General features: G+C 38.5%; 1 protein-coding gene and 1 long non-coding RNA gene across 2 annotated transcripts; one reads left to right on the top strand and one right to left on the bottom strand.

The window, feature by feature from the left end:
- The first annotated feature begins 273 nt into the window (after nucleotides 1–273).
- Nucleotides 274–5,490, top strand: LOC149849001 (putative methyltransferase PMT7). Its single transcript, XM_090013093.1, has 3 exons — nucleotides 274–459; nucleotides 545–683; nucleotides 5,216–5,490. Exons 1-3 carry the CDS (start codon nucleotides 284–286, stop codon nucleotides 5,372–5,374), a joined length of 474 nt encoding a protein of 157 aa, XP_089869219.1. The 5' UTR covers nucleotides 274–283; the 3' UTR covers nucleotides 5,375–5,490.
- LOC149849002 (uncharacterized) lies at nucleotides 1,026–1,543 on the bottom strand. The gene is made up of 2 exons (XR_016433200.1): nucleotides 1,448–1,543; nucleotides 1,026–1,315 (listed from the first exon to the last, which is right to left on the bottom strand). It is a non-coding gene; the product is annotated as an uncharacterized LOC149849002 (long non-coding RNA).
- Nucleotides 5,491–13,112: the final 7,622 nt, after the last annotated feature.

Genomic DNA, 13,112 nt, shown 5'->3' with positions numbered 1-13,112 from the left:
AACTTCTCAAGGGAAAGATGTGGAAATTTATGTGCCGCATATATAGTTTACTTTCATACAGATGGTAATTTGCATGCATTGCAAATGAACCATAACTAGAGGATATTTTTAGTTTATCATGTTTGTAAAACCAAAGAACACAAACCATAGTCTCCTTTTCCTGTGGATAGTTTTTTTTTTCCTTGATTATTCTGATCTGTTGCCTTCTACAGGCATTAGTCCAGACATGTTTAGATTGAATACCATATTTTGGCAAGAGCAAGTGATTCAATATGAGCAGCTGATGGGAACCAACTATACAGAAATTCAGAATGTCATGGATATGAATGCTTACTGTGGTGGGTTTGCAGTTGCTTTAAGTAAATTGCCTCTGTGGGTTATGAATTTAGTTCCTGTGACTATGAAGAACACACTAGCTGCAATATATGACCGTGGGCTGATTGGTGCTTTCCATGATTGGTGAGAATACCTGCATCATTAGGTTTTTTTCTTTTCCTTTTGTGCATATTTTTTATGGTCCATCTCCAACTTGTTGGTACCTCAGGTGTGTGCCTTTCTCCACATACCCAAGAACGTATGATCTGTTACATGCTTCTCACCTTTTTTCACACTATAAGAACCGAGGTGAAGGTTGTTTAATGGAAGATATTATGCTAGAAATGGATAGGATCATCCGGCCTCAGGTACCGTGCTACACTTTTTGCATGACCCTCTTATGGTGCTTCTTTGATTCTGCAGATAGTCCATTTTACGATGTCCACTTTATTCAACATTTCATTTCTTTTTATGCAATGCCTTGAGAAAGCTGCTTAGTTCTTATATTCTTCAAGTTGAAAGAACTCCATGGTTTCTCATGTGCCATGTTATTTGTTTGCATTCTTTATGCCAATGCATGTTTTGTGAAATTTTACTTGGTAAAAAAACATTGTAAAACTATTCTTCAATTTCTGCCTCAGAAAGTCAAAATCCAAATGAAAATATGCTATTTTGTCGTGTTTGAGTGCAAACATTAAATTGGCAGCAAATACCTAAAATCTTACTATGTTAGGTATACTAGATAAAAAGTTACAGTCATAGCATGGAGGGGAGGGGGAGGAGAAACCAACCTTCCTTACTACCCATGGGAGGAGAAAAAAAAAGGAATTTTAATCTGCCACCCCCGCTCCTAGTCAGCCATGAAGACTAACACAACAGGTCACTGAAAGAGTTGAAACCATGGTTGCCAGTCGAGGAAGCGGGAAGCGATACCGGAAGCGGAAGCTGAGACAACTTAGGAGCGAATCAGGAAGCGTCTTGGAAGTGAACCGGAAGCGACCTAGGAAGCGAGGGGGAAGCGAAAAAAGAGAAAAAAAACAAAAACAAAAATACAAAAAAAAAAAATGAAAAAATGGGGGAAGCGCGCTTCCCCCCAAAAATGTGCTTCGGGGAAGCGCGCTTCCCCAGTTACCTAGGCGTTTCCGGTAACTCTGGTTGAAACCCATTATGGCAACATTAGAAAGTGGACAATGGAGAAAGAGGTCTGTTTTGGAGGAGCCTGGGAAATGATGGCTGAGGATTTCAAAAGAATCTGCACATTTTCATTGGTTAATTGCATGGGAAACCATAGTTTGATACTAAAATAATTATGATGTTGAACACCAGATTTCAGATGTTGACAAGTTCACAAACTTTTAGTGCCACCAATATATTTCATAATTTCATAGCAGTACTTTGTTTTGACTAGCACCAAACCTAGTTTTACAAAGTTGCAAAACATATAAACACAATAAATTGTATTTTCAGTGGTAATTACATATGTTATAAGTTATCAGAAAATACTGTTGGTAGTCCTATTCAAGAGAGTCCTACAACGAGTTCCAAAAAATGTCAAGGGCAGTAAATGATGGTCAACTTGTTAGTATTTGCTATAGGCCATAGGCTTCACAGTAGTCCAAGTCAGTAGACAAATAAATAGTAGTGCAAGTGTGACTATCTAGAAAGCGTTGTCATACAATAGTTGATGTTCAGTATAATTTATAGATATATTCACGATGCATTTTTCAATATAACGACATCAGAGCAAAATATAGAGAAACTTTTAAAAGGAAGGATGGGTAGGACACTTTTCAAACATCTCCGATCGAAAAAAGGAGGAGTTGGAGTTGCTTGCAAAATATAAGTTGACAATCTGTAACATGTTTTTTACCATATAAACCATTTAGGTTATATGTGTAGGGCTTTTTTTTTTAGAGAAAAGATAATAAAATTATTAGAAATAGGCACAATGTAACAGATCAATCTAGTTAGGTGGCGTGTGATGAGGTATCACACCCCCATTCAAACCGAATAGCCAAATTCATTCCCAATACACAAAGTTAGAACATGACCAATCCAAAATCAGCAGCAAAGAGAGGAAATGTGCAGAACCGAATGTGACCGAGCATGGTGCTCATGTCGCAGCCCTGTTATTCCCTAACCAATCAGTTAGCAGTCCGGCCATTTGCGATGCACCCGTTCCTTGACTTCCCACTTCAGCTGGTACAAAATGCCTTCCAGATTAGGAGCCTTACCCCTTGAAGATGCGTTGATTTCTTTCGAGCCAAATAAGTCTCCAAGCTGTTAAGAACCATACACGCCATACAAATTTCCAGCGAGAGCCTTTTGAGTTCATGCGGGATGCAATCAAGACCTCTCTTAGGAAAGCGATGTTGTCCCAATTCATGAAATGGTCATTCCACGCTCGGTGCATTAAGGTGCAGATGAAGATACAATTCCAAAAGAGCCGAGAAGTGGACTCCTCCTCACAATAACAAAGCGAGCATTGGCTAGCAAGGTGACACCCCCGACGCTTGAGTCTAAGTTTCGTATTAACTGCCTCACAAAGAATCATCCAACCCATGAGAGACCCTCTAAGTGGGAGCCCACCATCCACAAAGATTTCTTCAGTAGCCATGTAGGGGGGGGGCATGCCAAGGAAACGGTACATGGTAGACACTTTAAAGTCACCTTCCTTAGCTAGTGGCCAACAAACCTCATCTTCCCATTGAGAATCAGGAAAACTATCTAATTCTCCGGAAGAGTAACCCTCCAATAATGATGCCATAAGTGTTTTCCATTCGCAAAAGACCATATCTGATGGCTCTCTTCTTTGTACAATGTCCCATACCTCTTCTAAACTCAACCAAAAATCACTATTTGGCTCTAGTTATTCCGAAGTTTGGTATCCCCACACCAAACATCTTTGCCAAAACAAAGTACCAGAGTATCGTTACCCACCTCCACCCGAATAACCGAATTGAAGTGGTCCAATGTCGTGACCCACCCTTTCCAAATCCTGGAACCTTTTTTCCATTTATGATTTTCGGACCAGCACCAACACCAACCCACCAAATCATGTTTTTCCAATAAGATTAGACTAAGTGTGCCCTCTTTCGTATATATCCTCCATAGCCATTTAGACAAGACGGCAAGGTTGAATTTTCTCAAATTATGGATCCCTAATCCCCCAACTTGTAGTGGTTGGAAGACAAAAGACCAATTAATGGGCGCCTTAGACTTCCCTTCGATCTACCCGTGCCAAATAAATTTTTGAAAGAAAGTATTTAGGTGCTTTTCTACCTTGGGCAACTTGAAAATTTATAGGAAGTGAAGCGCGAAGCAAGAGATGTTGAAACAAACAAGGTTTATTCTACCCGCTCTTGAGAGCAAACGGGAAGCACAAGACTGAACTTTTTATCAAATTTTATCCACCATGCTCCAATGAGACTCCGTAGAGACCCCCAAATGTAGTTGCAGCCCCAAGTATTTCAAAGGCAAGGAACCCTCTTCACAATTAAAAATTGCCGGGGCTAATCTTTGGGAGTCCCCATTAGGGTCATTCAACGCCATTATTTGTCTCTTTCCTTCATTCATACAAAAACCGAAAATTTTCTAAAAACATTTAAGCAACACCCATCGGGTCCACATGTTATTCTCCGAAGCCTTCCCAAAAATCAAGTCATCCGCAAAAGGGTGGGAATTTGTAATTGAGTCTGATACTTTGCATCCCTTGAACACACCTGCCTCCTCGGCATGTGAGATCATCACCGATAGCGCTTCCATAGCCATGATGAAAAGAAGAAGTGATAACGGGTTGCCTTGCCTCAACCCTCTTTTTGGCATAAAGAAGTCACCATTCTCCTCATTAAGGGAGACCACAATCGAGGTTGCAGAAAGAAACCCTTCAATCCAATGCTTCCACTTCTCACCAAACCTCATCTTTTGCATACAACACAACAAAAATCTTCAATCTAAAGAATTAAAGGCTTTTTTAGGGTCTATTTTTAAGACAAAAGATTTCTTACCTTGGAGCTTGATGGAGTGGAGCGTCTCATGTGCAGTAACACACGCATCATGGAGGCGGCGACCATGAATGAATGCGCTTTGCCATTTTGAGATGAGGTGTCCAATAACTCCCTTGATTCTCAGTGTCCAATAACTCCCTTGATTCTCATTGCCAAAATCTTTGATATGATTTTGAAGACGGTGCCCACCAAAGAGATGGTCTAAATCTTTCAATGTTTTGGGCTTGCGGGTCCTTAGGGACGAGGACAAGTGTCAACTTGCCCATAACCCCTGGTATCTTGGCATTTGAATGAAACTCCATCATCAATTAAAGTAGATCAGCCTTGACACACTCCCAAGTGAGCTTTAAAAACTCTATAGGGAACCCATCAATACCCAGGCTCTTGCCATTTGGAAGAGACCAAATAGCATTCTTGATCTCGTCCACGGTGAAAGCGCTAGTGATGCTCCTCCTTTCCTCTTCGCTTATGGATTTGAAAGCCATGTTAGAGATGTCATAATCCGCACCCACCACATAAGAGAAGCGGGCTTTGAAGAATTCGGTGGCACAAGGCAAGATTTGAGAGCCCTCCTTCCTATAGGGCTTGAAATTCAAGAATAAAAAACAAGGGTTTCTACTAATGTATGGTACTAATACAACTAGCCTATTTTTTCCACATGTATACATGTAACTATGCATTTATGTACCCTTATCCATGTCTTTATAACATAGTTGAGAGAATGTATTTCTCTTGTATAAATAATTGTTGTATTTGGTATATTTCCTGACATTTTCGCACTCTCAATGGGTATGTAAGATTTCACAACTCTTCTGCATCATTTAAGAGATTTACCCTATTTCCTGGAATTGGACCATAGGGTAGCTGTTTTATAAGATCATCTCCTTTTGCAGGGTATCATTATTATCAGAGATGAGGCAGTCATTGTGTCAAGAGTCAAAGATCAAGCTCCTAAATTCCTGTGGGATGCTGAATCACATGTTCTTTCGGATGAAAGTGGCAATAAAGAAAATGTATTGATATGTAGAAAGAAATTTTGGGCAATTTCTTAGTATGTATAGCTTTTTAGCTATTGGCTGAAGGCGGTCCCGATTCTTTGAATGCATTTTGTTGTAATTTCATTAGATGAGCTCAACTTTCTTTTATGATCAACAATCAGTTACTAAAAGTGCTGATTTGTGTTTTCCTCTGATATTCTATGTAGCATGCAATGTACTATTATTACTAGAGTAACTATTTGCTGGTTGGAAGATATTCATAGAATTGCCAAGAAAAATTTGGATCCTGCTGTGCAGCTTCTGCCATTTGAACAAGAGTACTCAATAATAGGTGACACTTTTTTTTTCTTGATAATGGGGAGAAACCAACACTCTAGTTTACATGTCCTGTTACAGGTTGAAAGGTGTCATGTTGACCATGCCCTGTTTTGGTGTTCACAGTATAAAACTCCTCGAGTACTCCCCCTTCCCTTAAGGCAGGGGTTGCCCTTCCCGAGTATCAAACTCTTGACATCCAACTTAAATGTCTTAAGCTGACCTACCCTAGCCAGATGTGTGGAGCCCCTGTGATCTAGAAGGCCTCTGCTTTTAAAAAGAAAAGGCGAGTAAAAATGGGAAGGGTCCACTAGCTCTTGGATTGATAGTGGATTTACCACCTACCATCTCATTGTTCCACAGATTGTACTCCCAGATCTGCACATCATTGGGGATGTCTTGGTGGCGGTCTAATAGATATGAAGCATTTTATCATGCCTATAATTTATTGATTTTGGGCACATGGTCTTGGATTTAGGGACCTCAATGGTTGTATTAGAGGTCAGATGTCCAACAGAATCCAAATCCATTTAGTCGGATTTAATAAGAGCGAATGACATTTGTTCAATAATCAGATACAGATTCAGTTCAGTGTATCACATCCCAATCAGTATCCTATGGATACTTGAAATCCAATTACGTGTAAAGGGCATATCCAGTTAGCTACTTAAATTGTAATCTGAAACGGAGTCAGGCCCCAAATATGCAACATTTGACTAGGTTGGATTTAGTAATGCCTACTGCATCCAAACCAATATGTTTCTACTAGGATCAATTTCAAAAAAAAAAAAAAACGGAGTCTGTATAGATAGAGTTGATCCAAGTAGGAACAGACTCCAATTAAGCTCTGTATGGGAGTTGTAGTTGAGAGTGGCGATGGAGGGTTCACCAAATCCCAAGCATCTCCATTGATTGGAGTCACCGTTTTGGGAGGGGAGCCGGAGATGGAATCAGTGTTGGGAGGGGAGATGGTATTATAAATGGATGGACTTCAAAAACGTCCTCATGAGGATGTTGTTGCAAAATCCACCAATTTCAACACCGCTCCCAACAATGGCTCCCAAACAGAGCCTTATTATTACTTATTTGTTATTTCAACTGAAAGAGTTGTGAGAGAGGCGACGTGCTTATTGAGAATTGATTGCAATCGAAAGACAAAAAATCGTAAAGAAGTTCACTATTCTCCATTAGTTACTGCAGTGTAATTGGATGTGTATAAGTAAAACTAATTCATTCCAAAAAGTGATTGGGTTGCAAAAATAAAGAACTTATACTAAAGAAACATTACAAGTCCTGGGATTTATTTTTCATTGGATTTTGACAAAGCCATTTTTTTTTTTAGATATGAACTATGAATCATTCAATAATAGGAATCTTTATATCCTTGTATATAAAAAAACAAATACATGCATGTTATGTTCGTTTAAACATATACTGCATTTAGCTGTTGGAGTAAGAGAAAGTGCTAAGGTCCATCTGTCAAAAAGACAAGTAAATGATGAATATCTTACATAAAAGAGAGGGTTAAAATCAAAGTCAGCTGCTATGGTTCAACAAAAGGACATAATTCAAACGCATGTGGATGCATCAAAACTAAGTGTCCTAGATAATTAGCTAGCCAGTACATGCGTTGCATCTACTTTGATGGAGCAGTGGCTTCAGAGCTTGCTGCATCTCTGGAGCACTGTGCCACATAGGGCTTCAGCTGCACAAAAAGGCAAGGTTCACAAATATTAGGTTCACATCTTTATTGAAAACATGAATGACAGTTCACAGTAGAAGAATGATACTGATGGGAGCACTAAACAGGAGCTTTGGTCAATATCACAGATTACCAAGCTTGAAAGGTCGCACAGAAATGTAACAACCATAAGTATGCAAATTAATAGCATGTGCCCACCCAAACAACCATCAGAAAAATGTAGACCAAAGTGCCAAAAATTGCAGGCTTATGCTATCAAGTGAAGATGGAGTCCACCAAAGTGAGATTAGGATGACTTGGAAGATTAGACATTAACTTGGATATCTCAGGTACCCATATACATATCAAGACTGCAGCATTTAGTACTTTGTCCAACGGCAGCCAAACATGAGACCTTAATTGGAAGACCTCAAGTTCAAAATACATCTTAAAATGGTATCAATTTTTTAGTTGCCAGTAATGTTGATAAATAACCAAACACCAACGCATAGCTAGTAGTTGCTTGATTCAGTATGTCTTCTTCTTTGATAAATAACCAAATGCCAAACCAATTACTACACTATGTTTATTGTAGAATCTATTAAAGTGTGACCCACTATTCATATAGGATGATGTGATGCACTATAACATTAAATCCCATCTCTTTCAGGTGTTGTAGATGATAATGTAATCGCTCCTAACATTGCAATTTATAGTGAGAACATTGATGCTACTGCCAAATATACATCAAACCCAAAATTTATGCAGTTCCAAGTCAGATCTCGCTAAAAAATAACAGTTTATTAATGCTCGAGTATCTCACTAGGCAAAAACCAAGACTCAACAAATGCAAGAGTTACAGGCAGATATAGGATCTGTGTGTAAAAGCAGTAATATGAATTATTCGCTAAATACCTAGCACTCATTCTTGGGCCTTCTTTGGCATATCTTTGTTATATATATATATATATATATATATATATAATTTCTCTTTTTGAGCCAGGGGTATTTTGGTCTTTTCTCCTTGTAATAAACTTTGTCCTCTAGGGACAGCCTTTTTCTTTTACTTTTTTTTTTCTTTTTGTCTTTTAACCAAAGACTAGGGGCTCTTTGGTCATTGGACCAAAGAGTCATTGGAGCTCCCAATGGCCTCCCCTTTATGTGTGGTATTATGTATAAATAGGGGTTAAACCCCACTTGTTCTTTCAATGCTTGTGTTAAGCATTTGATCAATAAAGGCTGATATTTTTACGTTCTTGTGTATTTATTTTTTGCCTTATGACTTTTGTATTGTCTCATAGTGGACTTGTGCATATGCACTTGTATGATTGTGATCTTGTAAGCCCTTAGTGGCTAGTGTTTCGTGCTTTCGCATATTTCATTACATGGTATCATAGTCATAGTGCTCTTCGATTTGTGAAAAGTTGTCATCAAGTGATTGTGTTCTAGACAGTTTTTTAAGAGATCATGCCCTCCTTCTCTCCATTTCACTCTCTTCCTCTTCCTCTCTTTCTCACATAATCAAGACCAAAATCAACCTCTCATTTAAGCTCAATAGAAAAAACTACATAATGTTGCCATCCGCTATGGAAAACAATCTCAAATGAAAGAAGCTTTGGGGGTATGTAATGGGCACTATCCCCGAACCCCAACTCAAGCTCACAAAAATTGAAGGAGCTTAAGAGAAGGCTTTAGAGGAAGATGCTTATGCCAAGGCCATTGAGGATCATCATAAGTTTAAGATTGAGAGAGCAACCATGCAAAAATTCTTGCATGGTTCATGAACAATGTCGAGCTTAAGGTATGTGCAAACATTGCTAAATTTTGAAAAGCCAATGAAGCTTGAATTTTTATGAAGGGTATGTATACCTCCAAAAAAAAACTTGCAAGAGCATATTTTTTTGCAAGAAAAAGTTAGAACCTATGTCACACGAACTCAGCTCCAAGGTCGACGCACCCGCATCGACACGCACGGACACGGGTGCGGCTCGGACTCGGTCAAACCGACCCAGGGTCAACGCACCCAGGGTCATTTTGGTCCATTTTTATTTTTATTTTTTAAAAAAAAAAAATCTGGGCTACAGAATTTAAGGAAAAAAAACCCTCCTGTAAGGAAAAAAACCATGAATCAGGCTTCACAACTCATCACCTGTCCCCTAATGGGCACAACTTTGATCGAGTCTTATATATATATATATATATATATTTATTTATTTATATATTTTTTTAAATATATATATATAGCCGAGTCCCCGTGTCCAAAATTTTTGAAATTGCGCAGCACCCGCACCCATGTGACATAGGTTAGAACTACTAAGCAAGGGGACTTAAGTATCCAACATTTTTATAGTGCTTTAAATCTCCTATGGGATAAACTAGTACTTTTGGAGCCTGAGTTGCCATTGAAGATGTGAAACTTAAACAAAAACAAATGGAACAAGAGAGATTTTTTCAATTCTTGTATGGGCTTCATTCCGAATTTGAGCAAATTAGATCTCTCTTACATAGATCTACTCCTTTTCTTCTTAAAGATGCTACTGTCGAAATTGTTCAAGAAGAAACTCGTCTTTGAATGAGTAAAAGTTGTGATGAAGTGTTGATAGTATCTAAACCCGACAACAATGTTAAGACCTATAAGCCTCCACACTTTGAGAGGCAAAACAACTATAATAATAATAATAATAACTATAGTGGTGCAAAAAAAATGAATATTTGTAATCATTGTAATGAGCCAGGTCACATTAAACCAGGGTTACCGGAAGCGCCTAGCTAAAAGGGGAAGCGCGCTTCGAAAGCGCGGAACGTCGCGCTTCCGAAGCGTGGGGGGAAGCGGCCGCCTTTTTTGGGAAGCGCGCTTCCCTTTAATGGGGGACGCGCTTCCCTTTAATGGGAAGCGCGCTTCCCCCTCGCTTCCCCACGCTTCCCCTGTTTTTTCAATTTTTTTTTGTATTTTTTATTTTTATTTTTTTCGCTTCCCCCTCGCTTCCGAGACGCTTCCTATGTCGCTTCCGAGATGCTTCCTAGGTCGCTTCCGAGACACTTCCCGAATCGCTCCTAAGTGGTCCCACACTTCCCCGCTTCCTAAAATTTTGAAAGTGCCTCGCTTCCCGCTCCCGCTTCCCGTATCGCTTCCCGCTCCCGCTTCCTCAACTAGCAACCATGCATTAAACCCGCTTGTCCTAAGTTGAATGAAACCTTCAAGTATAAGGTTGCTTTCGTTGAAGAATCTACTTTCAAGAAGAAAGGAGAAGAAAGCAAAAGTGGAGGCAATCTTAAAGACACACTTGGTCAAATATCCATGACACTTCAACAAATTCTTAAAGCAACCTCATCTACATCGGGTACCGTCATTGCCTCCTCATCTTCACCCGATATGTATTCTTGGATTCTAGATTTGAGAGCATCTTTTCATATGATCCCTCATGAGAATGCCTTATCTGATATATGCATAAACTCAAACTTGTCTTGTGTTTCTACTGCCGATGGAACCATTTTGAAAATTGAGAGTATAGGAACTTTGGATTCAAAAAATGTTCAAAATTTTCTTGTTACAAAAGTTAGAGTTGTTCCTAAACTAAAGTTAAACATTTTTTCAGATTCTCAAATTGCCAACCATGGGTAAGAAATATCTTTTTCATCTAAAAGTTGCTTTGTGCAGAAACTCTGATCCGAGAAGTGGATTGGGCAAGGCCATAGGAAGGAAGATCTTTACTTTATGGACTCATTGTCTCTCCCTTCAAAATCTTTTTGTAACCATGTCCAAAATAAGGTTATTGAAACTTGACATAAAAGACTTGGACATCCAAACTATTCTAAAATGTATGTTTTTTCTTTTGAAAAGAAATTTTGTGGTATATAATGCGAGCCAGTACCTATCGATCACTTGACCTGACATAGCACATGTGGTCCATAGTGCGAGCCAGTTTCAACATGCACTTACCTCAGTTCACATGGTTGTTATGAGAATTGTCAGATATTTGAAGGGACACCATAACTAAAGGGTTTTTCTTATCCTCTTCATCATCTCTAAATTTAATTGCTTATATTGATTCAGATTGGAGAGATAATCCTAATTATCGCATTTCTACTACATGTTATTGTATTTTTCTTGGCTATTTGCTCATCTCTTGGAGGTATAAGAAGCAACAAAAAGTCACTTTCTTCCACCAAAGCAGAGACTTAGGCAATGACAACTACAACCACAAAGATTGTTTGGCTAAGAAGTCTGCTAAAAGACATGGGCGTCATTATCTCTACACCATCGAAAATGTGTTGCAACAACAAAATTGTCATTTACATTGCGAGCAATCACACATTTCACTTTCACAAAGCATATAGAGATGGATTGTCACTATGTTCGAGAGGAATTTCTTAAAGGGACCATAAAGCTTTCATATATGACATCAGAGTTCTAGCTCGTTGACTTCTTCACCAAAGCATTACCATCGTTGCATTTTTCTTTTCTCCTTGGCAAACTTTTGGTCATCTCATCGTCATTTTTAGGGGGGAGTGTTAAATATATATTCTTCATGAATATATATATATATATTCTTTCTTTTTAGAATATATTTTAGAAAATTATGCATTTTTCTTTTTTCTTTTTTGTTTTTATTTATTTTTGTTTCATGACAAAAAAGCTATCAAGGGCATTTTTGTCTTTCCTGTTTTAGCCGTTGGGCTGGTCCAATTATTAGCTCAACTAGCCGTTGGACTAGCCCAATGGTTAGTTGAGTCTCTCTTTTCTCTCCTTTGTGTATATATAGGGGTTACACCCCTCTTGTGATTTATGCTTCTCTAAAGTATCTGTAAGATAAATAAAATTTATTTTTTATATTGTTTGCTCTTGTGCTTTCCCTTAGTGGCTCATGTGCTTTGCCCTTGGTGGCTTTTTGTATTTGCCTATAGTGGCATGTGTTCTTTGCCCTTAGTGGCCCTTGTACTTGTGTGCTCTTGATTCCATTACAGTATGACTCACTTTTCTTACCAGGTTCCCTAGGATGAATTGCTTATAGACATTGCTATATTAATTTAAAAACATACCTAAAAAAGTAATGATATTGTAGACAAGTTACAAATGCACAAACCTTGAAATTGATTAAATCAGGAACAACATAGTGGGGCAATTTTTCATCCATCACAACATATCCACCTGCACAAAAGTGATTTCTTTAGAAAGGACAATTTTTCATCCATCACAACATATCCACCTGCACAAAAGTGATTTCACCTTTGCGTGTATGGAAACCAGTAGGCTTGCAATTTTTTCCCTTGTAATAATCACGAGGGCCTCTTTTAGAAGAGAGGATGTCAAGAGAGGAGCTACGCTTTCTTCTCATTGCTCGACAAATACCCATTATTAACCCCAATGCCATTGTTCCCCTTGCCTTAGCTGTACACAAGTACTACTGTACTGGCGCCAAAAAGAACAGCCAAATTCAAAAGCCAAGACCTTGGCAATGGATCCATAAGCAAAAATGAGAAAATAAATAAACATAAAGCATAATTCTCTACATTCACAAAATGTATTTTCAAATAACTAGAAAAGAGAAATTTAACATTTCCTAATTCCTATGGATGACTACAACCAACAAGAAAATGTTTAGCATCATGATTACACAGTCTATTTCTTACTACCTTTTGAGCTAAGTAGGGTGAAATATTACAACTGGATTGAGAGAACTATCTCAACCCAGGGATCTCAGTTTAAATCACATCAGGGCTATCCATCAGTTTGACCACAAAGAAATAATAAAAACAGTAACTTGAACTGCATGACACATTTTTGTATAAGATAAC

This window comes from Nuphar pumila, chromosome 1 (assembly GCF_984573655.1).
Source record: "Nuphar pumila chromosome 1, dmNupPumi1.hap1.1, whole genome shotgun sequence".
Taxonomy (NCBI): domain Eukaryota; kingdom Viridiplantae; phylum Streptophyta; class Magnoliopsida; order Nymphaeales; family Nymphaeaceae; genus Nuphar; species Nuphar pumila.
The sequence above is the reverse complement of the archived record's forward strand: the minus strand, read 5'-3'. Positions and strand labels throughout refer to the sequence as shown.